General features: G+C 39.3%; 1 protein-coding gene across 3 annotated transcripts in view; it reads left to right on the plus strand.

The window, feature by feature from the left end:
• Window positions 1-26,101, plus strand: part of scara5 (scavenger receptor class A, member 5 (putative)) — an 86,458-nt gene that overhangs the window by 54,485 nt on the left and 5,872 nt on the right. For all 3 annotated transcript variants that reach the window (XM_040125196.1, XM_040125195.1, XM_040125194.1), the window contains 3 exons: window positions 2,439-2,546; window positions 7,291-7,356; window positions 18,485-18,673. In XM_040125196.1, the coding sequence (XP_039981130.1) occupies window positions 2,439-2,546; window positions 7,291-7,356; window positions 18,485-18,673 (363 nt within the window). The remainder of the gene's footprint in view (window positions 1-2,438; window positions 2,547-7,290; window positions 7,357-18,484; window positions 18,674-26,101) is intronic.

Below are 26,101 nucleotides of genomic sequence, written 5' to 3' on the forward strand. Positions count from 1 at the left end.
ATAGGGTTCAACAGTTATGGGCTACAAGAATTTTTTTATTGGATCAGAGCTATTTTATCTTTAACTTATTTCCAACCAGTCAGATGTTACCCAAAACATCTCCAAAAACAGCATGTAAGCCATAGGTCATTAAATCTTTCTACATAGTTCAATATAAGCTAAATAAGATTTCTTTTATGATAAGATTTTTGTGTATTAAATAATAAACATAATATGGTATATAAAATGGCCAAAAAAACACGTTGTTGCATGATCAGTTGCAGTCCAGTCAAATACCGCCATTAGATTTAAGGTTAGAAGTTTCCTCATAGAGGTCTTCACGACCTGATCTGAAACAGACCCACGCAAGAGCTACCTCAACCCAAACATGCGGAGACCTGACTTGAAATGAACCAGACGACAATCAGAACGGGTTTGTATTAGACTCAGAAATAATTGGAGTCAATCCAAAATACCGCCAACCTGAAAAGACCCAGATCAGGAGCATGATGCGTCACAAAGTAAAAAACGCAGCCGCAGTCGAACAGAGAAGCAATACATGTCGGTTTTCCTGCACTTGGGCGATCAGACTCACTGTCAGCCGTCTTTGTGTTAAACTCTTAAGTGTTGTTTACATACAAGGCCAGTATGGCTTCAAAGATTGGTCTGAGCTTAGACAATGTTTCACAGTTGCATTTAAGACATTTATTCATTTACAATATGTTCGTTCCTGACCTATCCTTTATAGAAGAACAGTATTGTGGGCAAATAATAGTAAAAAGGTCAAGAATCGAAGTCTGTTGCCCTAAATATTGTGTTTTCATTGTCTTATGATTGTCTGCATATCGTATACATGTGCTTCTGAAAGAATTATGGGAGAAAATGTAGATTTTTGATATTACGTGGTGAAGTGACAAGGACAACGTACGGACGTAGCGTGTTTGTTTTAAATGTCTTATAAATTAATTGAGGATAACTGTCACGTGAAGTAGGGGAGGTTACATTTATACTCAAAAGTATTTAAAGAATACTTTCAGTAACACTGGAACTAGAGATTGTAAGTCTAAATTGTAAACAAAAAGCCAACATGAGATACAGGCTGGAATGCTTTATGGGTAAACCTGTATAATTACAGGACATTAAGAAATGACATAATGACATTAAGAAAAACTGAGTGATTTTTCATTTTTTCTTTTTTTTCCTGCTGACTGACATTAATTCCAAAAAAAAAAGCACAAAAAAAACCCAAAAAACATTCTATTAACAAGCCTACAGTACAATCTGTTTGCAATTCAGCACATGTACTTCTGTTACAATGAAGCCAAAGGAATCCATCATCACATCCAGACTCTAAAAATCCTTATGGACTCGCTGAACGATCTAGTTGGACTGTCCGGCAAAACACAGAGAACGCTTCTGCGCTGGCTCCAAAATATGACTGATAGCATTTTCCCAACGGGTATTTGAGGAGGGAATTATTGACCCTTTGCAGCAAAGAAACAACCGCAGACAACCTGACAATAGCCGTCATCAGTTTACTTCGTGTTTCTGGCTCTAATGCATTCAGTCGAATTATTTAATTCAGATCACTGAGCAGTCACAACAGAGCAAATCAGAGTACGATGACATCTGACAAGATTTTGCTTATTTCAACGGTGCAATCAATAACTCATTACCACATTTATTTTGAGACACTGTAGGGTGCTTACTGTAAACAATGTTCTCATTGTGTGCCACGGGGTAGTAGAGTTTGCAGAAAATCTGATGGATGTTTTTTTTTTTCCTCGAACAAAACAAAAGACTGCATTTCCTCCAGCATCAGCAAATTGTTAGAGATTGAGTAATTGGCAGTTGGTGGAAGGAGTGAGAGACCAACATTAACACTATCTCCAACATCTTTGTATCTTCTTTAGGTTATGTCAGGCTGGGGAGGAAGGACAGGAAGCAACACGGCTTATTGGAAATGTGGTCATAAAGTTCTCATGTTATTACTTTTTGTTTTCAAATTGCTATTGCATTGAAGTTTACCTAAATCGGTTATTGAGTGTGGACAAAATCCATGTTACATTGCTTTCTGATTGCTACAAAAGCAACTCCTCTAATTCATGGATTGGGATTTGAATGGATGCTTTCCACTTCAAATGCCGAAAGAGTTTAGAAAATTTTTTTTGGCTTTTATTTTTATTTTTTTTTATTTTTTTTTTAATGGAACTAATCACAACCAACTCCAGGTGTGGTGTATTTAGTAGCGTTCTTCTAAATCTGCACTAAATATTTTTGTTCAAATTCCCTTAACAGAGTAGAGCAGATAAAATCCACGATAGCTAAGGCACTTAGTGTCACAGCTCATGTTGAGGAGAATCTGATGGCCGTGTTAACACCAGACCAGTTTCACTACGCGTATGCCGTTTGTCAATTACGGGACTCAGGTCTGTCCTGTATGTGTTTGTGTGTTTCAGGGTTTACAGGAGAAAAAGGCATCCAGGGACCTCGTGGTATTAAAGGGTCAGTTGGGGTCGAAGGCATTCAGGGAGAAAAAGGAGACGTTGGACCTGCCGGGCCTAAAGGTATGCTGGTACATCTCATTTTAACCAGTACATGTTTTTTATAGTCTTATTTATAGCCTATACTCCAGAAGTTTTGAGGTGATTTTTTTTGTTTATTTCTTGGATTTCATCACCATTTAAACCTTCTTTGATCTCCTGGTACAAAACAAGAATATACAGCACAGATTACTTATTAATCCGCCGATGACAGGATAATCACAATGTACACAATATGTTGGAGGTTGTGTACTTTATGGGGCAACAGTATTGGTCAAATTAAAGTGAGGCACCCACCCAGCAGCCCATTATTCACAAGTTAAGAAAAAAAAAGCCTGTAATCCCTGTCTCATACAACTCACAGCTGATTCTTGTCAACACATTCACAGCACAAGTCATTGGAGACTTACGACCAGACAGACTCATATCTCAAACGGCTTCAAGAGGTGTTGACTTTTTTGCCAGAGTTCTTGACTAGGAATAATAGGAAATCAGTGATGGCACTGTTTTCTTTTTATGTTTAGCCATGGAAGCTAAAATTGCTTAACTATCAATATCGTCTTGTATTTATTCAACAGAAACGGCTGTCTGTGCTAATGAAATCAGTTTTCAGCTCTCTTAAAGGAGACGGTGCAAGTGCAAATGTTTTACCACATTCAATGATTAGCTGTAAAACTATTAATGCATCTTTCTGAGCATCATAAACACTTTAAAATTACTCTTTTGCAATATCACAATTTGAGCCATTAGGACCAACAAGGATTAAAAATTCTCCAACAGCTGTATTACCACTATTTTTGTGTCATTCATACTGTTTTTGTGGGTAGTCGGACAACTCCGCCAGAGAAGGACTCTAATTTGTGTCCATATGAGCCCAAAAACATGGAGACCAAAATAACTCTTATGGCATATGCAACCAATGAGCAACTTTTACTGAAAATGGGCACCATCTTAGAACATGATATCCAGTTCCCGTTAATATACCATGTTTTAACTTGATATTAGAGATCCTTAAGAATACCTGCCCACCTTCCAGTGCCTACTAATTCATCCACTGATCAGTCCACTCATCCGTCTATCCCTCCACAAACCCTTTGAAGTTTTAATCACTAGCCCCCATTCGTCAAGCTATCAATTTAGAAAGAGCTCCACAACTACCATGAAAATAATTCGTAGATAATCGTCATGTGTGAGTCAAGAAACAGGCACTAAAATGAATGTAAATCACATTGTGGATTAACAAATCACGTTGAGTGGGGGAGGGAGTCCAAAGGAAAGTCTTTTTTTTTTTTTTTTTTTTTTCTTCATTATATTGTCAAAGGTATGCAGTGGCCTATAGCAAGCCCACAGTAATCACTCATCCAGTTATGGGATATGAATTTGTAGAGTGCTCATGCATCTTTGGGGGTTTAAGTAGGATAACAATTCCTATGTATGATGCAAAATTCAGAATGAGCATTTACTTGTGCCAAGACAACTCAATATATCATTATGCATTGTCAAGGAACATTCAGTATTCTGATTTACCAGTAGTTTTCCATTGCACTGTAAATTTATATATCTTTGACGTGAGCGCACACATTTTCCAAGTAGCTATTTTTTTTTTTTTCTATATTCACTCTTCCCCTCTTCCATCCACTCCATCCATCCATTTATCCAGACTGGTCTATATCTACATAAACCCTTGGGGTACTGATGCATCCCCAGGTGGACAGTGCCAATGATAGGCAAAACACACTCAGACACGCACACAGCTCCGCTGAAGAAATGATAGCTGTGACTAACATGATAAGGCGCTGCAGTCTTTCTTGTGTCAACATGTCTTTCTGTATGTAGGTAGCTTGTGAGTTTAGGCGGCAGCAGCTGTTGCCAGTTTGGCTGAAATGTCCAGTGTAAAAAAAACTGTAGAGTCCCACAGTTCCTTTGTTGGCCAGTCGCTCTTAAAACCTTGAACCAGGCTGATCTGTTGTCATCTGTGTGTGCACATGCGCTTAGTTTTCATGGCTCAACACTCAGTACCAGTATCCACAGTCATTGTGGTGATTTTTTTTTAATATAGATTAGTGTTCCTTCCACCCACACTATTCACAGAGGTGCACAGCTATGCAGCAAGCTAAACACACATCTGGTAAAAGCTTGAGACAGCAGCAGGTCCCTGAGGTTTTTACTGGAGGCAATTGTGAAACTGTGAAAACAGTGCTGGACAACACAGGAGATACCATACACAGCTGAGAACATGCTAGATATAGTCAGTCACAGTGGCTAACTGTCAATTATCAAGCTTGTTAGCTCATTCGCTAACGACCAAATCAACACCACTGTCAAGACAGCTAGCAATTGATTAACGGTGCGAATTTGCAGTTATTCATTTTAGTAGTGTCACCCACAAAAACTATGGCACTGGCCACATTGTCCGATTGACAAGTTAATTATGTGTAAAGAGCAGCTTAAAACACCACACAAATAAGCATTTTTTTTTTTCAAGAAAAGTGGAGACAAGTTGAAGAAATCAAGGATCTTCACGAAAGTTTGGCCGTCTACACTCTGGCAGTTTACAACAATGCCTGTCTGTGCTTTCACCCATCTGGGCTCTTGTGGTCAGTTTAACAAACCAGTGAAGGGTTTGTAGACCTACTGGTGTGAACGGAGCCTCAGAGTAAGGCAGTCGCTCAGCTGTGGAGAGAGCAGGGATACTGAAAAGCACTTAAAAAAGCACTGGGAAGCTTCATGGTTTCTTTTTATAGATGAATAGTGGGTAGACTGAGCAGGGAGTGTGTTAGGTGTTGGCTGTAAAGCATCACAGATCAGCTGCGTTTGCTGGGTTGAATGTTTAAAGTTGGATTATTTTTTAATTTATCTATTTTGGCTACTTGGGGGAAGAAAAACAGACATGCAGCCCTGAAAAATTAGGACATTATAACATGTCCAACATGTCAGCAAACAATTCCCTATTTACACATCTGGGTCTTTATCTATTATATTTTTAAATTAGCAAATTTTGTTCAACTTTTTTTCATAAGCTAGACGCTAAATTTGTCCCACGCCATTTGGTACTGGCTTACAGTGGGTTTATCAGAGCTTTCCACGGCAAACAGGTGCATGTTAGTGCTTGAAATAAGGCTAATGAGAGTGCTGAGACTGAACAATGTAGTTAATTTGGTGGCTGCAAAACCAAAACAATGGGCTAAAAGAGTCTAAAAAGCTCAGCAACGCTGCAAAATTGTTCGATAATGTGATTTGTCACTCTGAGCACCCACTTTCAGCATAAACAGAGTCGAATGATTTAATGTTAATATAAGCAAGACTAAAAGTCTACAGCCAATGTTGATTAGTAAAGTGTTAAGAACTAAAATTTCAGACATTTACCCTAATGCATCTGTTTTCTACTTGTGGCTCAGCAGTAGCTTAGTGATGTTTTTGGGTTTTCGCAGCAGTGTTATTTAGTTGTTAAGGATGTGGTCAAAACTGAGGTGACACTGACAGCTGAGGACGTCACAGGCAGGGTGTGGTGAAGTGTTAGCTGCACTGCTCAGACACAGCCACACACATGCACCCACACATGGTAGCTGGGACCGAGTGCCATCTCGGCTGGCAGCTAGCCTGTGGTCTTGGATGTGAAAAACAAGTCAAATTAAAGGTGGGATAAATGCCGACTTGAAGCTGATCCTCTCATAGCTTCATGGCAAAAACAGTCTTGTGGTTTCAAACCTGAGAACTAGCAAGAAATGGCACTGGAACAGATTCTCTCCTGCCCTGCTTTGGAGGGAGTTTGGAATGGAATCATATTGTGAAATCAAAACAAGTGAGAAATTAGAAGGTGGTGTTGTGCGTCAATGTAACTTAATTTTGCACAAACCAGCAATAAAAGTATTTTTAGTCACACTGATTCAGTGGCTTTGCATTGCATTATGTTGTTATTCCACCATGCAAAAACATCTACACTGTGAAGATACTCCAACAATTTAACTTAACCCTGAACTTTTTATTGCAGTGCAATAAAGGGTTGTTTTCTCTATCTTTTCTCTTTTTCCTACTTCTCTGATTGAGTTTAATCATCCCGAAACTACAGCAGGAAAAACAAATGTTAACCACAACATTTAGAGGTAGATTAAGCACAGGGTGTATTGGGTGCAATTTTTAAACTTTATGCCCATATCACCCGGTGATTACAGGACTGACTATTTTAGAGGCTTCTGCTAAAAATATACGATGGGGTACAAAGGAAAGGAAATGCGCTGAGAAAAGGTCTTTTACTAAATTTAAACCTGTCTGTGGTTGAACTGCTCTTTCCTTTGAGTGTTTTGGCTTTTTCCAGGCCTCCATGTGTTATTTCACAAATTTCTGCCCCCAGTTTGTGCTATATCGTGGCTGTCACTCTATTAAACATTTGGATAAGTTCCGGTTGTGAGTGTAGAACACGTCGGCCATTGTTGGTGTTTAATTCAAAACTGGACATTGTGGACAAGTGTTTTCTGAAAAGCGATGATTTGATTTTGTCATAAACAACAACAACAAAACCAAAAAAAAAGACACAGATTAAATCCAACAGGGACCCTGGACATGTACAGACAAAAAATATGAGATCAAACAAAGAAAAATAGCCTAGACCACAAACAGTCTGATATTCAGCATCGTCAGGGTTAATTAGGGTCACATTTAATGTTAATGTTAATGTTAGATTGAGTGAGAGTTACATTTTTAACAGTTCAGATTTTATTTCTGCTCCTGTAAAGTCTATATATTTTCACTTTGTCTGTTCTTTCCTCAGGTGACAGAGGAGAAAGGGGGTTGAAGGGGGAGAAGGGGGATCGAGGAGACCGAGGAGACAAAACAGGTGAGAGCTGTTATTTGAATAAACAGTTAAAAAAGTGAGGAATATTACTCATTACTCTTCAGCTGGCATTAAATAGTCAGTTCTGATTAACAATGTGTCTCGGTTATATTGCTCAACCTGTTGGCACATGTGTGGGACTAATGTAACTGCTAAAAACAGATACACAAACATCCATCATGCACACCTGTGACCTATGTCAACATGCCTGATTTAAATTTGAAGGGGATTTGTAATGTTTTTGGGGGTCAGTTTTAGGGTCAGGTCTAGGCTGTTAATAACAGTCAGTCACTGGGTTGGGGATCATGCAGGTTTCTATGAGGGGGCTTCAGTCAATCTCAGAAAAAATGAGGAATAGGTTAAATATACTATAATTTGAATTAAGAAATTACACCTCTTCTATTGTAATTTTACATTTCGCTCCCAGTACGCAGTACTGTATATTGTTTACTGTTCTACTTGAACAGGCTGAACAACGGCAAAAAGATTTTTCAATCCCCCAAAATAATGACATCCTGTAAGAAATGCCAAGTCTCTCTTTTGGTTCAGCGACTTCGTTAATGTGCTATTGCTAGCAGTAACTGGATGTTTTGAGCTTGTAAGTTGACCACACATGCATGCAGACACACCAGTACAGAGTAAGTCAATTCAGTATGGTTAAACAGTAAATTGACCATGGTCTGCTAAAAGTTGCAACAGTGAAATTATGTGTTGTATGGACTTCATTGAGGAAAGTATGTTGAAACAACTTTGGTTATAGTAGTATTACCACAATTAGTATTATAGCAAACTGCTGTTTCAGTTAAAACCATTTTATATTTTTCCATCATGTTCTTCGCTAAGCTTTTTCAGATAACCAGTAAAACATTGCTGCTTTGATAAATAGCAGTTATGTAATTTCAGCAATGGTTTTTTTATTATTATTTACCTATTTAATCCTCTATACTAAGTTTGGAGAATACAATAAAGCAACAATTATGGGGCTTTTGCTCTTCCTCCATTCCCAAAACACTTTTCAGATGGTTCACCTGCCTTCAACTGTCTGTGGGTACTGGATGAACATGTAAGACTCAGTCATTCCCGAGATTCATTTAATCTGTGAAATCAAAGCATCACACAGCTCACTCACACTTCGTCTTCAAGTCAAAGTGTGAGCATGAAAAAAAATGAAACATGAAATTTAAATAGTTACAGGAAACACCTAAAATAGTTAGGGTGCAATTGTAAGAAGTATTAGAGTAAAATATCAGATGAAAGATTAGTCAAATGCTGCCAATCTCCTGTTCTACCACATCCCAAAGTTGTTCTGTTGGATTCAGATCTGGTGACTGGGGAGGCCACTGGAGTTCACTTAACTCACTGTCAAGTTCATGGAACCAGTTTGAGACGACTTTGTGACTTTTTTGCTTTGTGACATGGTGCATTATCATTCTGGAAGTGGCCATTAGAAGATGGCAAATTGTGGCCATGAAGGGATGCACATGGTCAGCAACAATACTCAGACGGGCTGTGGCATTCAAACGATGAGTGATTGGTATTAAGGCGCCCAAAGTGTGCAAAGAAACATTCTCCACACCATTACACCACCAGCAGCCCGGACTGTTGACACAAGGCAGGTTGGGTCCATGGATTCATGCTCTTGATGCCAAATTCTAACCCTACCATCTGCTGCCTCAGCAGAAATCCAGATTCATCAGACCAGGCTACGATTTTCCAGTCTTCAGCTGTCCAGTTTCGGTGACCATGTGCCCACTGCAGCCTCAGATTTCTGTTCTTGGCTGACAGGGGTGGACCCGGACGTGTATTCCGCTGCTGTGGTCCATGCAAGGTTCAACGTTTTGTGCGTTCCGAGATGCTTTTCTGCTCACCAGAGAGTGGTTATGAGTTGCCATAGCCTTTCTGTCAGCCCCAACCAGTCTGGCCTTTCTCCTCTGACCTTTCTCATCTATAAGGTGTTTCCTGGTCTGCAGAACTGCCGCTCACTGGATATTTTTTGTTTTTTGGCACCCTTTTGAGTAAACTCTAGAGACTGTTAATGTTAAAATCCCAGGAGATAAGCAGTTTCAGAAATACTCATACCAGCCCGTCTGGCACCAGCAATCATGCCTCAGTCAAAGTCACTGAGATCACATTTTTTCCCCCTTTCTGATGGAGAGGATTAACTGAAGCTCCCGATCTGTATCTCTGGGGTGGGGGGGTCACATCATATCTGGCTGCACAGTCATTGTACAGAAAATCATTCTGAGACCCCGCTGCTGCAGTATGAGCAACTACAGTATATCAGTGCATATGATCCAAAACCAACAGTTGGCAATACAGAATCAAAAATTTATGAGCTGATGACTTTATGGGCCTCATGCGTCTCTGTTTCACCTCACATCCTGTGCAAAGATCTGTGGCAAGTTAAAAGAATCGTAGATCTGCTTTTCTTTTCACCATAATCTCATGGTTTCCGACACACGATGAACAACCAGATGGCTTAGTGTACATCAAAAGGATTTGAAAAACATTATGTGAGTGCATATGTCATGTAAACTGAAACCTCATACAAAACCACCAAGGAGTCAAGTAGAAAGAAAAAAAACATTAATGCCCTCAAAACCACTGAAATTTCTCTTCCTCTTCCTCTGATACATCATCAAGGCTGTTCTCCATGCGATGAGCGATGTGGTGGCGTTCACATGAAATAGACGACCATCTGAATGCTGTTTCTGCCCATTACAGAACCTTTTGAAAAGCGGTTTATTCCTCACATCATTCACAAGACAGGGATGTTTGATGTTTCAGAGAGAGGGAGACCACATGCTGGCTGGCTGTCTGTCAGAAATATCGAATCACTGTGTCATGCACTCTTCTGTCACAAACCTTATGTGGCCAACTAATGGTTTGATGCATGACTTGGATCTTTCTCTTACTTCAAAGCATACAGTGCATACCTGTGTGATCAGTTACCGCAACGAGCAACAGAGTGACCGCAGAAGTTTGTCTGTGGGAAACGTGCACATTCATACACACATGTTGGGTATTGACAGAAATTGAACCTGCTGCTCAGGAAATGAATATTTGAGTAAAAAAGAACAAATGGAACCCAGATTTTTGTCAATTGAAAGTGTCAGACAGAGACAGAAAGAACTTTCATCTGTCTAAAACAGTTTTCTTTGGTTTACTTAAATTTACTTTAATAGTTTTCTTAATAAACATATAAAAGCCTCTAAACTGCTGCATGTTAGCTACTTAATTATTTTGGCTACACCAGTCAAGCTTTCCGTTCTTGCACGGCACGTATGCAGTATGCAGTTTACCGCGATAACAGTGGTCATTCATCATCAGTTCTTAGTCATTTTTGAAACAAAGGGTCCTTGGTCTCAGACAAAGGTAGCCAACAAGAGATAAAACACACATCTCCTTTCTAGCTGGTGACTGTCAGTTCCGGCTAGAAATCTCAAGCAGGAATGTGAGTTTGGACAAAGACTAGTCCAGTCAGAGCCTAGAACTTGCCAAATTGTTCTAAAAGTAGCCCAATTTTTAATTAAACTGGAAGCATAATGTTTGACGAATTTGCTTGTAGCAGTTTCTGTTTGCTATGTTTCATTTGATCTACCGACAACTATCAGTGAATTATTTTGATGCTGCAGATTCTTATCATGCTCGATAGACATCAGAGTAAAAAATATCCCCTGTCTCTTTCCCCCCCACACACTGTCTTTGTTTTATGTGTCTCCCCTCTGCATCTCCCTTACAGTTTAAACCTCTGGAGTATGATTAGTTTGATGGCTACATGTATGATATTGTGCTAAAGGTTGTATGTCCCAGGCTAAAAATCAGCATCCTCGGCAGTTGATTATTCATGTAGAAGACATAGAAATACAGGGGCAGCATTGTTCTTGCAGTGAAGTGTCGAGCTAGTTAGCTCAGTATGTCCAAGGAAAAATGTACCCCTCTGTTATTTTGGTCTAACATGGCTACTTAGCGTACATGCATGTTTGTGTTATCTATATTTAACATTATCTTGTGCATCATTGGCTGTGGTTGCTGGAGTTTAAAATTCCCCAATCCCAATACCCCAATACCCCACCCAATTTGCTTTTAATTTTTTGGCCATTGCAAAGTTTTGTGTAATTTTCGCTTGGCAGTTAACATATTGCGTGAGAGCATACACACACACACACACACACACACACACACACACACACACACACACACACACACACACACACACACTCACATAGCTCTTGCTCTCCAGCTGACACTTTGATAGTTAGCCTCACGGGTCCATCAGTAAGTGTAGTGGTTCAGTAAGTTCAGCTGTTAGGCTGTTTTTGCAGTGCAGCTCTGCAGCTACAGAGATCCAGATATAAATGGTTTCAGCTTTGGACTCCAGGGAGTAATGTATTTTCACCCTGGGACTCGTGCTCATGAAAATACTATGTTACTATTATTACCTGGAGGTCTACCTGAAGCCAAAGTTTAAGCTTTATTTGGTGTCACTCTCCAACATCAATACAGAGGAAAAAAAATCAAAGATCACTGAATATATGGTAATTTTTTACTCTTCAGTTGTCACTTATGTTGAAATACCCCCCACATGCTCAGCTTTCACTTATGTTCATGTTTTTTTTTTTGCTGAATCCAATTATCTGTTGCTAGAACAGAAAACAACAGCTCCCCTGCAGTGTAGTTTTATTTAGTTTTCCTCATTTTGAATTTCATGTGCACACAGTTAAGCAAACACACATGCAGAAAATGCTGAAACCACTTAAAAACAAAGATGTGAATCAGTCTTTTATTTACAACTTTATTTTTCAGGATGAGGCCCAGTTTGTCTCTTTTATGGTCTTTTACATGCTGTTAATTAGTGAGCTTTGGAGGAGCTGGGAGGCAGATTTTGTTACTGTTGGACAGATCCAGGCTAGGTGTTTCCCCCTGCTTCCAGTCTTTATGCTAAGCTAAGATAACTGCCTGCTTGCTGAAGCCTTGCATTAATCAGACAAAATATAATAACAAAGATCACACGAGAGGCACTGAGATTTTTAGTGTGTATGTACAGTGGCCAAGAAAGTCAAATTAGACGCAAACTAAACGCAAAACAATAAGATAAACAGTAGTAATACACGATCACTCCATATTCTGGCCTTCTCCAGGTATTGACAGTCTGGTGCTGCACCCTGCCTGGCGTCCGAGGCTTGAACCACTTGGACGCCCCCCTGACACTTGGAGCTCACTCGTGTAGTCTGGACAAAAACAGTCATTGTATCTTGTGCAGCTCACATTTATTTCCCTGCATTGGCAGAGAAGGTACCAGGCTTGTTAAGAAATGTCAAGTTTAGTCCAAATTAAGTAGTGTTTCTAGTTTATGGTGAACCACTTTGCTCACTGTCCAAGGTGAACATTAGAGCTCTCAGACTGTGGAGAGATGGGATAAGTTAGAGACCAGGGTGACTGAATTTTTACATAATTACTTAAAGAAGTATTTGTTTTGACTCCCAACTTTTCTCTCCATGGGCGTCATTGTGCACAAGCTTTCTGACTCTGAAGAAGTCATTAACTACATAAATTTAAGGTCGTAGTCATTGTTGGAATACAGCTACTTGAGGATAGTTTTCCATCACCGGAATAACAGCAGCATTTAATTTCTTATATTTTGATCCAAAAATTAAATTTGTGGCTGTGACATGTTGATATTTAAACAAGGCCAGTTTGGAAGCAAAGGTGAATTACACTAGAAATATGTTTCCCCAATCAATGTACTGACGTTAAGTACTGTTGTTATGCCTATCAAGCTTCGGGTTCTTCCACGGCACAAATGTAGCTAATGGTGGCAGAAATTCTTAATAATTTTTGAAACAATTGGTCCTTGATTTCAGACAGACGTAGACAAAATCATGTTTCTCATTTCTTGTGTCTAAACCACTGATTTTGTCATCTGAAACGAGAATTGTTGCTGATTTTATCAGCTTTAGGTAGCTAGCTAATAGCGCCATGAGTTAGTTGAAAACACTGTCTCTGCCTGACTTTTTATTTTTTTCCAGGAAAGGAAAAAGCCATCTGGCTTTAAAACGTGTTTCAAATATGAACTTAATTGCTATATATATAATATTGTAGTAAAAGATTAAGGCTAAAGTTGTGTGTCCCGGGCAAAAAATCAGCATCCTAACATTTGTCAATCAACGGAGGAGACGTGTTGATCCCACCCTTACAATTACCAGTATATAAAAGAGTTAAAACTAGATCCACCATGACCAACTCCAGCATCAAAATAAACAACAGTAGTTTTGCTTGTAATGAAGTATTTTAAATTGCGATGTTGCCGCTTTCTCAATCTGAATACTTTCTTTACCAGTTATCAACACACATTATCTAACCTCATGTCCGCTGCATTGTCTCCTTCTGGAGATCCATCACCCTTCAGCTCAGAGCAATTACTGGTGTAATCCTTAGCAGATGTTTTTCTTGTTGACAAAGTTTAAAGTGCATTAATATGTACACTTCATTTTCGTACTCGTGTGAACGCTGAAGCCTGTAGGTTATGGAAAAACACGGAAAGTGACATTTGTTCCCTGAGAATGTCCTTAAAATAGGTCTTCTCCCCAGACTTCATACAGTTTTACCGGGATACTTATGTGCCTTGAGAGGGAGGCTCTGCCTTAAACGCTGAAATCTGGGAACAAAAGTCTAGGCGCTCAGCAAACACCAGAGATTACATGAAAGACTGCAACACAATGGACGGCAGCCTTCCTCTGTAAGATGTGCACTGATACATATCTGTGGCTATTTTTGGGTAGGTATACTGTAAATCCCCCCCCACCCAGAGGTGGATAAACACTGTATACCTACGCACGTATGTTTAGTCCTCTGTAGCAGAACATACAAGCAGTAGAGGTTAGATTCATGCTGTTATTCTTGGTGTTTTAACTTTTACAAACGGAAAACCTTTGAGGATAAGGGGTTAACCAGACATAACTATAGTGTGTAACCAGTTTGGTTTTGGGTGCTGGAGCTTAAACTTGCCCGAACAACAGGACGAAGTTGCTATCATTTCCCTAAACTCTTGATATAGTGGCATCCAGGATCAAATGTTTACTTCTGAACAAGGTTTTTACTAACATAACTTGTAACCCCACGGAATGATATGATGCTCAGAATTTTGTGGTCCATGGCCTTGGAAACCACACTACGTTAGTGTTACTACTAACGTAATCTAGACAGATGGATGCTAGGTTCGATAGCCGGGTATGTTTATATATGCAGCACTGTCTAATCCATCCCTTACACTTCTGTTGTTGTGTTTTTTGGTTTTGAAACACCCTACAAACTGTTTAAATGTTGCATACGGCTCTACAGTCCCGTGCACACTGCTTCAGCATATGGAGAAATCCAAAGTTTGACAGACCTGTCGTACCTAGTTACGACTGCTAACGCTATGCTATGATCAGACGATTGCTGTCAGGGGAATGGTTTTAGCGAACTGTCAGTTTTGTTGGTGTTCAGGTTCTCACTTCTCAGATGATAGCCTCATGTGTCCAAATTGCCAAATTTTGGGAAGAAAAAAACTAATTTTGGCTATTTGTGGTATTATCCGCAGGGTTTTGAGAGAATTTTATGAGCCCTGGGAAGTTGGAAAAAGTTTCCCCCGTCCTTTGAGGAGGGTGGAATTTCTTCACTTCATTTGAAAGCATGAAAACAAAAATTATAGATGCAAGGTTTCCACCTAACAACACCCTCATCATGCATAAGAGTGTTAATCGACTGTTGTCTCTGCATTTGAGAAGCTGCAGTGTCATCTAACATTTCAGCTACATATATTTTCATACAGTGAATTGATTGATTTGCTTTAATATTCTCATCGTGTATCTGCCTGATGTCTACACAGTTTTCTGGCAGAAGAAATCAAGTGCATTTCCACCAGAGGGAAAATAATTCAGAACAATGTCTTTCATTGGCACAGTAGGAAGCCTCAGGCACTTTGCAGGGACGGAACAAATGAAGGACTGAGGAGAGAGAAAGATGGATAGACAAAGAAACAGATGTGAGAAAGTATTTGAACATGTGCATACTGTGATTAGAACAAATCATAGGACTGATAATGACCTTTTATTACATGTACGAAATTAGTTAGTTGGCCTGGTATTTGTCACAGACATAATCATAGGAGCAATACTAAATAATGTAGATTATTTTTTTTCCAAATTTAAATATTCTTTATATTCCCAAGCTACTGGTTTTCTACTCCATAAAACCAAAAACATATGTATACATTTATTTTCTTTGATGGAGACTTGATTCTTTTATAAAGTTTTATTTGAATCTTCAGTGAAAAGACCATGTTTTCGGGTGAAATTCAAACTCTGAAGTGCCTCTGTAGCTGTTAACGCTTCAGACAGTCTCCCAGCCCTGTGGTAAACGAGTAATCAGCCTTTGGTATTTCCCTGTTTTTAGCCCAAGTCATGTTGCAATGAATTTCAAACCCCAGCCCAGACCTCCGCTGCCCTAAAAAAAGCACTAAGCAGGTATAGAGAGTCTGTCAAGTCTGTGGATAGGCTTCCAGTTTTTAACCAACTTCATACTGATTGTAAAATCTGTTGAGTTTTCGATGAATGAATAAATAGTTTAAACATCTGCTTCAGGTCATTGAGTATTCACTTACTCATTCCTTGTTCAAAACAATTTGTCTACTATTCTTTAGCTCTGTGCTTTTCTCTTTTTAAGTCTTTCTAAGTTTTTTTCCTTTAAAGCACCGTCTGAAAAAAAAGAGCAGCAGGAGGTTTAGGGAACATCGAATTTCTGTTTTTAATTTTCTGGCTCTCTGCAAAAATATGATACAAATATATGCAATAGATATGATAGGATAATGTTATGTAATGAGTCCAAAGAACTTGACTGTTTAATGAGAGTTAAATGGTAGACGGTTAAAGTTTATGATGGTCTGATGAGATTAATATCCTGTCTAGATAATGTGTCTGGCTTTATTCTCCAGCACTTTGTCAACAGTCTCAGTCAACGTGCATGTCTTAACACCAAGGATGAGGAGCTGTCCAGAATGGTGTGTGTGTGTGTGTGTGTGTGTGTGTGTGTGTGTGTGTGTGTGTGTGTGCGCGTGTTTACCTCTCTTCCTCATTTCCTCCCTCCCTCCCTTCTGACAGGTGATAAATCAATTCAATTCTACGAGTACAGCTGCTACATAGTTTCAGGAATACGAGATGTACTGTGGATCCATGAAGCTTCTGTTTACACAAAAAACAACAAACACTCATAGGTAATTTCTTCTTGGCACTCCAAACCTGAATCCATCAACCTTTGTCAAACCAAACACTACACAGAGACACACCTTTTCAAGTAGTTATTAAATTATAAATTTATTAAATAGCCATTATAGTTTATTGTTAAATACAAGTTAGCGTGATATAAACTAGTATATAAATAATACTAGTGTGATGCCACCACTCGCTGTAGGGTGATTCTAGGAATTAGCAAATGTCCAACAGTGACAAGCTTGCTTTTATGAGGAAAAGAGACTTTTGGTTCAAAAACAGTACAGAGCGTACTTTGCAGCTTTGAAAAAAACATAATCAAGATGCATCATTTCTTTTCTTTTCTCTTTTTTCTCTTTTTTGCTTTCGTTATTCGTCAGCCTGTTGGCCTGTCCACTTTGGTCCAGACTGAAATACTCTCTACTGGATGGATTACCATGAAATTTGGTATATAGACGTTCATGTTCCAGGATGAATCCTGATGAGTGTGATGATCCCACGATTTTTCATTTATTTCCATCTCCAGGCCTCATCTTAATTTTTCCAGTACTTCGGTTTATGACCAAGCACCTGCAAAATGAATGGCAATCTCACCAGCCACAGCTGCACTTTGTGTTTACTGCCATTATGCAAAAATGGTGAATACGAATACGATAAGCTGGTGAACAAGGTGAACATTTTACCTGCTGAACATCACGTTAGCGTTTTCACTGTGTGCATTTCAGTATCATGAAATTAGTTTTTAGTTTAAAGCACAGAGCCACTAGCGTGGCTGTGGACTTATTTTCCAATGTTCATCCATCTTAACTTGTCATATTTTTAAATCTTTGGTCATGTTACTTTGATCCATTTTCTCCTCCTTCACCTCTAATTTCTTCATATGCCTTTTCAAAACCTCTTTTCTTATTTCATCATTTCTTTTCATCCCTTTTAATCACGTTTTCTTACACATCCCTTCTCTTCTCGTCATATCTTCTGTTTTGACGATGTCTCTTGTCATCTCATCCACAGTTCTATTATCCCACGTATGTTGTATCTTTTCATGTTTTCACATCTCGCGTCATCTGATCTTTTTTATCATCTCAACCCTTGCTCTTATTTCTTATCATCTTTTCTCTTCTCTTGCATCTGCTTATGATTTCAGTACGTCTCTTTGCCTCCCTTAATCTCTTTCTCCCTCTCCTTGATATTTATATACAGCTGCTTGTTTTTAGCTTCCAATACGGTGAAGCTTCAAAGGAGGAAGTTATGAATTTCAGATTCCTTCAACCCGGTACGCTGTCAGGTTCACGAGATTATTGAGGACTATAGTTCATGATGGTGAGATGATGGTCAGCAATTACTGAAAAAGTTTTGGACAGAATTTAAAACCCAAATTTTTTGTAACCCCCAAAATTTTTATGAGGGAGTTCTCACAGAAGGAAGAAAGACAGTTCCTTCACTCAGTGTAATTTTATTTAATTTTTCTTTTTGAGTCAAAGACTATTTCCGTGGTTTGTGGAAAAAATCGTTAAAAACACAATATGTCACAACAATCTATTCATCTCAGTTTGTTTTCATATTGGTTTGATTTACAGGACTTCATTAAATTCTTAAACGCTCACAATGAAAATAATCTGCTCAGTGTGAGTCCAAAGCCATGCCAGCAAATGCCATATAAAAGAGAGTCATGTGCTCTTTCATTGTTGTCGTGCTGGCATAAAGGCTTCAGTTTTCCTGCACACTGCGCTATTTGCTAATGGAACTTCCAATAAATGTATTAAAAATCGTCTGTAAACACATTAAATAGTAGAAACAAATGTGCATGAATGTTTACGCCAATTCGTTTTCGTTTTTGCATTTGAATACACAGATTTTTATGTCAATGTGTGCTGGTGTTGCAGTGGAGGAGACCCTGGTGCGGTTGGTGAACGGGTCGGGTCCTCACGAAGGTCGCGTTGAGGTTTTCCACGAACGTCGCTGGGGGACGGTGTGCGACGACGTTTGGGATAAAAAGGATGGAGACGTGGTGTGTAGGATGCTGGGATTCCGAGGAGCCTCAGAGGTCCATAAGACTGGACGCTTCGGACAAGGTATAAAATTCTCAACGCACAAATGAATACACACTGTTGGCTGTTATTTCACATGTGTTTTTACATGTTTTAGCCCCTCACCTACAAATTCTGCATACTTTTCATTACTACTAAGATTGTCCAGGTGTAACTTGTTTACAGCCAGATGAAACTGAAACTGGCTCAGCATTGTGTTGTGTGGTGGAGGAATGAATGAATGAATGAATGAATGAATGAATGCATCAGTTTCTGCGCTGCTGTTTATTTTCTGGATAGGAACAGAATATATGCACTGATCAGTCCTACAGTTCGCCATTTTTCATGAAATGCCGAGGATGAACGGAAAAAATGATACAACAAATACAATAGCACGAGAATATGTACTTGGATAGGAACGGAATATGCAGCCCTGTTCAAAAGTTTTAGTCTCTTTTGATGTTTGGATTCTTATCCGTCACTCACGTTACACCATCAGGTATCGGTGCCAGATTCATGTTTGCAGCATCACCACGACCCCAGACGTACAGCCAGAGTTATAACAAGCAAACAAGCTAAAATTTTTTCACACTACTTTATATATGCCACTCAAACCCAGCGCACAATAAAGAAAACAAGTTATTAGCTCAACGGCTACTCAGCTTATTTGCTGAGTGAACTATTTCATTTCATCTGATGAGTTTATCACCGGAAAATGTTACAACACTGAAATGTTCTCACAGTGGATACATTGATATGAATTTATCATATTTGTGTGGATTTTTGAGCTCAACATCCTACCTAGGGTGTTTTTTTTTTTTGTTTTGTTTTTTTGCTCATGAGCTGGCAAAGTTACACAGCTATCATGCAGCATACTAACAGGCGACACCCATGAGCCACGAAACCTACACTACTGGGTATAGAGCAGAGTGGAATCACTCGCTGTACAAACCCTGTTACTCTAGACAATAGCTTACATTTTTTTCTTTTTACAGTGTTTTTTTGTCCAGCCAGTTGTTTCAGTCCATGTCTGTACATTGTGAACATGAGCTTTCAAAGACTCAAAACTTGCTTGACATAGGAAATCTGTCATCGGGAATACTTGGTCATTTCTGTTTTTGTCCAAACATCATTATTGTCACATGGTAAAGAAACGTTCAAGGAAGCTTCTAAGGCGCCGGAGGAAGAGCAGGGTTGTCCGTTAATTGTGTCCACATGTCATAGTGTCCTTGAGCAAGACACTGAACCTCAGTTGCTTCAAGTGGAGGGGCCAGTGCATTGCGTGACATACGGTATGTATGTACGAGTGAATTAAAAGGCACACTGGAAAGGGCTTTGGTCTAAAGAATGTGTATACAGTATATTCAGTCTATTTACCATCTGGCCTCATCATCCATGATTTTTTTTTCATTCATGCTCTGTTGTTGGAAAATTAAACCCTGAAGACAAACAGCTGGCAAACATGGACGCTGTGATAACAGCGATATAATAATATTAAACGTAGCACCTTTCGTAAACAAAATGCAACGTAGTGTGTTTTACATTGAAAAGTAACAACTGAAAACAGAAGAAATGAAAGAGCAGAGAGTTTAAACAAGATTGGAGATCATGTGAATTTTGTCGATTCTTTCGGTAAGAAAGGCTGTTGCTTCTCTGAAGGTTTCCGCAGGTAACAAGAGGGAACAGTTTCCAAAACTGTCCCTGTTTATAACTGGATTAAGGCAAATTTACTTTACACGTCTGCGCAGTTGCATTTATGACATCTCAGACTGACTGCACGTGTTGGAACGCGTCCCGTTGGGCAGACACTCAGTGAAGTGTATCGGGGTTTTTAGCCATGCAATGGATAACTTAAGTTTGACTATTTTAAAACAGGGGTGTTTATCCCAATTTTCTATCTTGAGGGAGTTTCCAGTATCTGCAAGTTGATTTTTGTACCGTATCGACATGAACAGAAACAAATGAAGCCCTGCATGGCAAGAAATAAAAAAAAGTATAAAATAATAAAAACATGGCAAATTTTCATAAATGAGTCTACTGTTTTAAAAGTATACACAATGCCAGTTTGTTGTGGGCATACGCTGTTCACCAGTGTTTAACTACAGCAACACATGGGAGAGTATATTATAATATTTATAATGTAAATTTGAAGGTATTCTTCAAAGGTTATTCTTAAGGTTATTCTTTAGGGATAAGTGGCCAAGTTTTAAAATAAAGAACATGTCCATTACAGCAAGAAAGGAATGAAATATTATTTCCCACAGCACATATCCATTGTGAAATTTACTGATGGAAGTACTTGATGATAATTACCAGCTCTGCTGTTTTTTGCCGTTGAGTGGTATTTTTCAAACGTCGCACTAAAATGCTGCAGGGATTAATATTAAGGTTTTACGAGGAAAGTCATGTGAGCCAGACGTCGTCAAAAAAGAGTCTCAGAGGTCACATCCATCACTCTCTTTCTCTCTCTCCATTTTATTTCATTCACCATTCAGCCTTACATCACTCCGTCTCTGTCCAGGATGAGTTGTAACCAATAAGTCTGGAAAGCTGGTGGGAAAACACGCCTTTGTTCCAGAGGACAACCTCTACACAAGAGCAGTGATTAACATCGGGACTGGATTAAATTTTAAATTTTTTCAGATTGATTTTTTTTTTTAGTTTAATTTTACAGATTCATAACATCTTTGAAGAGCTATCAGGGCATTTCTCAGACCCAGATTTGACAGGAGAGAACACACTATACCACAAAAATTAAGAAATCTGAAAGCCATTCACCAGGTAACTAATAACACTGGGAGTGAAAGGGCCGTTTTTATGTGTTATGCAAACATTAAATAAGCTATTTAGGAATGTCATTATTCTGCCCATAAAATATTTATTTTATTTTGTGGGCTGGGCAAGGCACAGTTGCAACCAAATCCATAATAAAATGTATCCCAAGTCATTGTAATGTTGTAAAATAGCTAGATGTTTACCAATGGATCCCTACTGTTTAGATAATCAAACTGTGAAGGCATGCATCTGGATATATGTCCAAATGCAAGCACAGTCCATGCTTTCCAGTAAACTTAGGAAAGTCCAAGGACACATTCTGATGCTGATTTGTCAACATATATCAAACTCGTACAGCTTTAAGATTAAAGGCAAGGAGATGGCTGTTACCTATTGCAGCTGTGGCCCCATCTGGGACATTCACATCCACCGTGTCGAAGTTTGATTTCAAGTGTGTAATGGACTCATTGTTGCCCCTTCGGGGTTCGTGGTGGAAAAAATAACTGCCACTACAGCTGCATTTCTCACGGCCTGTCAAGGAACTGTGGGTGTTCTTTCCAAGCACCAGCCTCAGGGGGGCAGTAATGAGCCCATCACGACTTGGTGCACCACGATGACGCGAAGAAAACGATACACAAAAAAAAGTTACTTGGACAAGCGACACAAAGGTGTTATGCTTTATCGGAAGTGTTTTCGAACAGTGTTTTTTGGTTTAACCCAAGAAAAGACTTCAAGGATGAAGACTTAGTGGTTGGTGTGACCAATGCACGTCGGGTTAACCGCCCCACCTCCGTTAAAAAGCAGCGCACAGATGCTTCCTTCAGCCTTTTTTATGGAACCTGCTGGGACTGCTGACAGTCCAAAACTAGGCTCTTGTAGCCGCAGTGTTTGGATAAGATGTCAAGATCTCTGTTGGATCTTTACCATAACCAAAATTAATCACGATAATTTAAACCTTGCTTGACTTCTTGTTGAACTTGGTCCAGACCAAACGAAAAAAAATTCTATACTGTATTATTACGCTTTAGTTCTGGTCGGTTTTTTCATGTACCAGTATTAAAGGTAATAGTTCATTACTGTCGGACTGCTGTGTTTCAATTAACATTTTTATGAGAACCTGTCAAAAAAACATTGGGTTGGACACAAGCACAACGCACATCTGTCTTAAGTCCTCTTTTACTCAGGGAAAATCCCTGCACTCACTTGGTGATACGCATACAATTTACCAAGGTTATCAAATGATCTTGGATATATACTGCACTTAGCGAAATTGCTTATGAGTTTGCTTCCTTAACTGTTCATGTACAGCAGATGGATTTATTAGTAGTTTAGTTTTTGAAGTCATGTTAAAATCATATATCTACTCTACCATAAAACCCTGTGGTTGGTCCATTTTGCTTTCGCACCATAAGTGAATCGCTTGGAAGCCGACCGAGAACCCCCCCCCTTGTCAGTCTTAGTCCTGGTTGTGTAGCTTGCGCCGGAGTTTGACTGGCAGCTTTCACACCCGCCCAAGCGAACTGCACTGAATCCGGCAAACTCACCGGTGTTTGTTTGAACTGGAACAACGTCCGTCTGCTGAGCTCACTGTTCTTAGAGGAAGCCAAGTAAATGAAATAGGGGTCTAGTTTGCATAGGTGAACATCGACTTCTGTGTCCCATGACTAGAAACAAAAGAACAGAGTCTGTCTGACCTTGTAATCAGTGAGGAGACACAGACATCAGCCCTCAAGGAGAATCAGTTACAGAGAGAGAGAAAAAGTGGACTTTTACAAAATCCAGAACTGACTGATTTTCTGCAGACAGGGTTATTCTTTTAGCCTCATTTTTCATTTTGCAAGCAGCCTAAACAACAGCCTCTTAATCCTCCAAATGAAAATTGGGTGACTCCTCTCTGAAGTGTCCCCGGGGGTGTTACCCTAAAATCGCACACGTTGTGTCAGTGATTCAAACACTCATTCGTAAGAGGTGTCATAAATTTGTTGTGTGGACCTTGGCCTGCCGCAGTGAAAACAGTGTAAATGCGCGTTGAGATCCAGAGTCAACGCTTTAAAGGTCCGCGTTCATCAAAGCAAGCCCTCCGACGGCGCCGCAGCGGAACAGCTGAGGCTCATGTACAACAACACTGGACCTGGCAGCAGCCGCCGCAGCCCCGTGCGCACTTTTCCCCCAGCACACGCCTCATTTCCATCCGATGCGCGCCTGCATACGGACGCGCGTTTGTGGTGTTTCACATGGTTTAAAACCGGCTGCCAGTTTCACTTTAAGCAGGAATGTTGGAAGCGTACGGCTTGACTGAGATATTGGTTTGCTTTTTTTATTCAGATATCAGCCTATAAATGCAAAATTTTGATCAGATTTTGCAAAAATATGCATCTTTTATGGACAAAACAAATAGTTTATATTTCCTTGTTTCTTAGAACAGGAAGAAGTATCCCTCCTCTGTTTTTCCCTTTTATTCCCAACCAAAGGTTTTTTTCAAAGGTCTAAGGAAAGCGGGTGTGTCGTATGTTGTGCCGTTTGTAAAGCACCTTCTGAAAAAAAAAAAAAAAAATGTTAATTCTGGATTCTGGGCTATGTAAACAAAATTGACCTTTAATATTATTAGCCTGGGTTTCACTGGAGAGACTTGATGCATCCAATGATGGTCTAAAGTCTTCAAAACGTCATACTGGGTTTTTCTTTATATGTGTTGTTGCGCCGCTTGAGCTTTGATGTTGTAAAAACCCAGACACAAGCCAAGCTGAAACTGGCAGAACCAGTCCCCAAACCCAAGTGTGCACGTTTAGGAAACATTTCACACATTACGTCTTCCAAACACATGTACACACAAACATTGAAGTCTGAAGTGTAGCACCAGCGCTGCAGTTTCTTTGCTCCCGACCAGGAAAAGAGTTACTTTGGACTGGTCTTTGAAAAAGCTTTCTCTCTCTGAGTAAAGATTGAATGGAACAACACAATATAAAACAGACCAATGGAAGGAAATGCTGCCTAACACAGTCCTTACAGAGATTCTGGAAAACGTTTCTTTTTTGCACGGTTCAAGGAACATCTCTAACAGATCTGTATGGGGTCCATTTCACACGCAGCTGCAGTTTGTGTCAATTTTCCTGAAATGTGCTTCCAATGTAAAAGTTGGAAAACTACCCAGTTGATTTGCCAGAGCAGTGAATGATTCCAGAAAACGTATGGTTTGCACACCAGGAATTGTTTTTTTATTTTGATTGATCATCTTCGAGGATCAAATCTGTCAATTAACTGACGACAATGGAAGAAGATGAAGGCATCAAGCCTTTATCTTCTTTCAAAAATTTGGTGCTTACAGCTCTAACTTATGTTGAAGGGTAAATGAAAACTAAATAACACGGAGCAGCCGTCAAAGACAAAATACATTTTTCAGCCTGCTGACAGTTATTTTCATTATCAATTAATCTGATGACTGTTTTCTGGATTATACAAATGATCGTTTTGTCTTTTTTGCCTTTTATAATTTCCTGGAGCCCAAAGTGACATCTTCAGATGTCTTTTGTTGTCCAATCAACACTCCAAAACCCAGAGATGTTGAATTAACTCTCATGTATGACGCAGAAAAGCATCAAATTCTCGCATTTGGGAAGCTGCAACCAGTAAATATTTGCCATTTTTGCTTAACAAATTACTGAAATTATTACTTGATTGTCAGAATAATTGCTGCTCTAATTTTTTGTTATTGACTAATCAGTTTTATGTGACATCCCGCAAGGTTATAACCAACAGAGAGCATTTCAGGAGCATTTTTATCGCTCTGTGTTCAGTTTTGAGGGTTTATCTGCTGAATTTTGAATCAAATTTCATACTTGGACAAAGTTAGTTCATCATTTTTTATTTAAACAGGTAGTCTGTGTACGAGAATAAACATATATAGTGTAAGTATAGGTAAACACTTACACAGTTTGCATGCAATAAACAGTTCCACATTGGCGAACGCAATTAAAAGTTGCATCCGAAATGCTTGAGTATAACATTTTTAAAATACTCCAAAAATTTTTTTTAATACTTTTTTAATAGTTTGCTCACTTTAAATTTGCCACAGAGGTAAAGTGTCCAGAGACCTGGCATTAGGATTCATATATTTAACAAAGCCTGGTTCTTGGTGATGAAAAAATGCTGCACTCTTAATAGTTAGATTGTTTATTCATTGTAATAAATGGATGACAAACAAACAACTTTATAGAATCTAATAAGAAATAATCTCAAGAAGTAGCTGCAGCTGTTTGAAACAATGAGAAAATAGGCCTCTGACACAAACATAAAAAACACCTCCTACATAGGAGGAGGTCACCCAGATGCATCGTTTGTGGTCATTCTCCATCTCTGCAGTCGCTTCTTGTGTGTTTTCGGTCGTTTGCGTGCCTGTGGTGTTTTTCATCTCTCCGTGGCTGTTTTGTGTCTTTTTACGGTCGTGTCATTGCCTTTCCAAAAATGAAATCCAAAACTTCACTTCAGACCAGAAGCCCCCTTCAGTATTCTATCCATGATACAAATACTCCAACTACAGCACTATCACCTGACCCTGGTAGTGGTGGGACCGAGGGTGCCCAATCAGATTCAGGTCCCACCCCTCTGGCCCTGCCCCAGTTCGTAAGTGACGCTGACAGCCCCGTACAACTGATTAACAGCTATGGTTTAGAGCAGAGCAGCGGAGATGACAGCTACTAT

The sequence above is a fragment of the Xiphias gladius genome, chromosome 4, assembly GCF_016859285.1.
Source record: "Xiphias gladius isolate SHS-SW01 ecotype Sanya breed wild chromosome 4, ASM1685928v1, whole genome shotgun sequence".
In the NCBI taxonomy this organism is placed as follows: Eukaryota; Metazoa; Chordata; class Actinopteri; order Istiophoriformes; family Xiphiidae; genus Xiphias; species Xiphias gladius.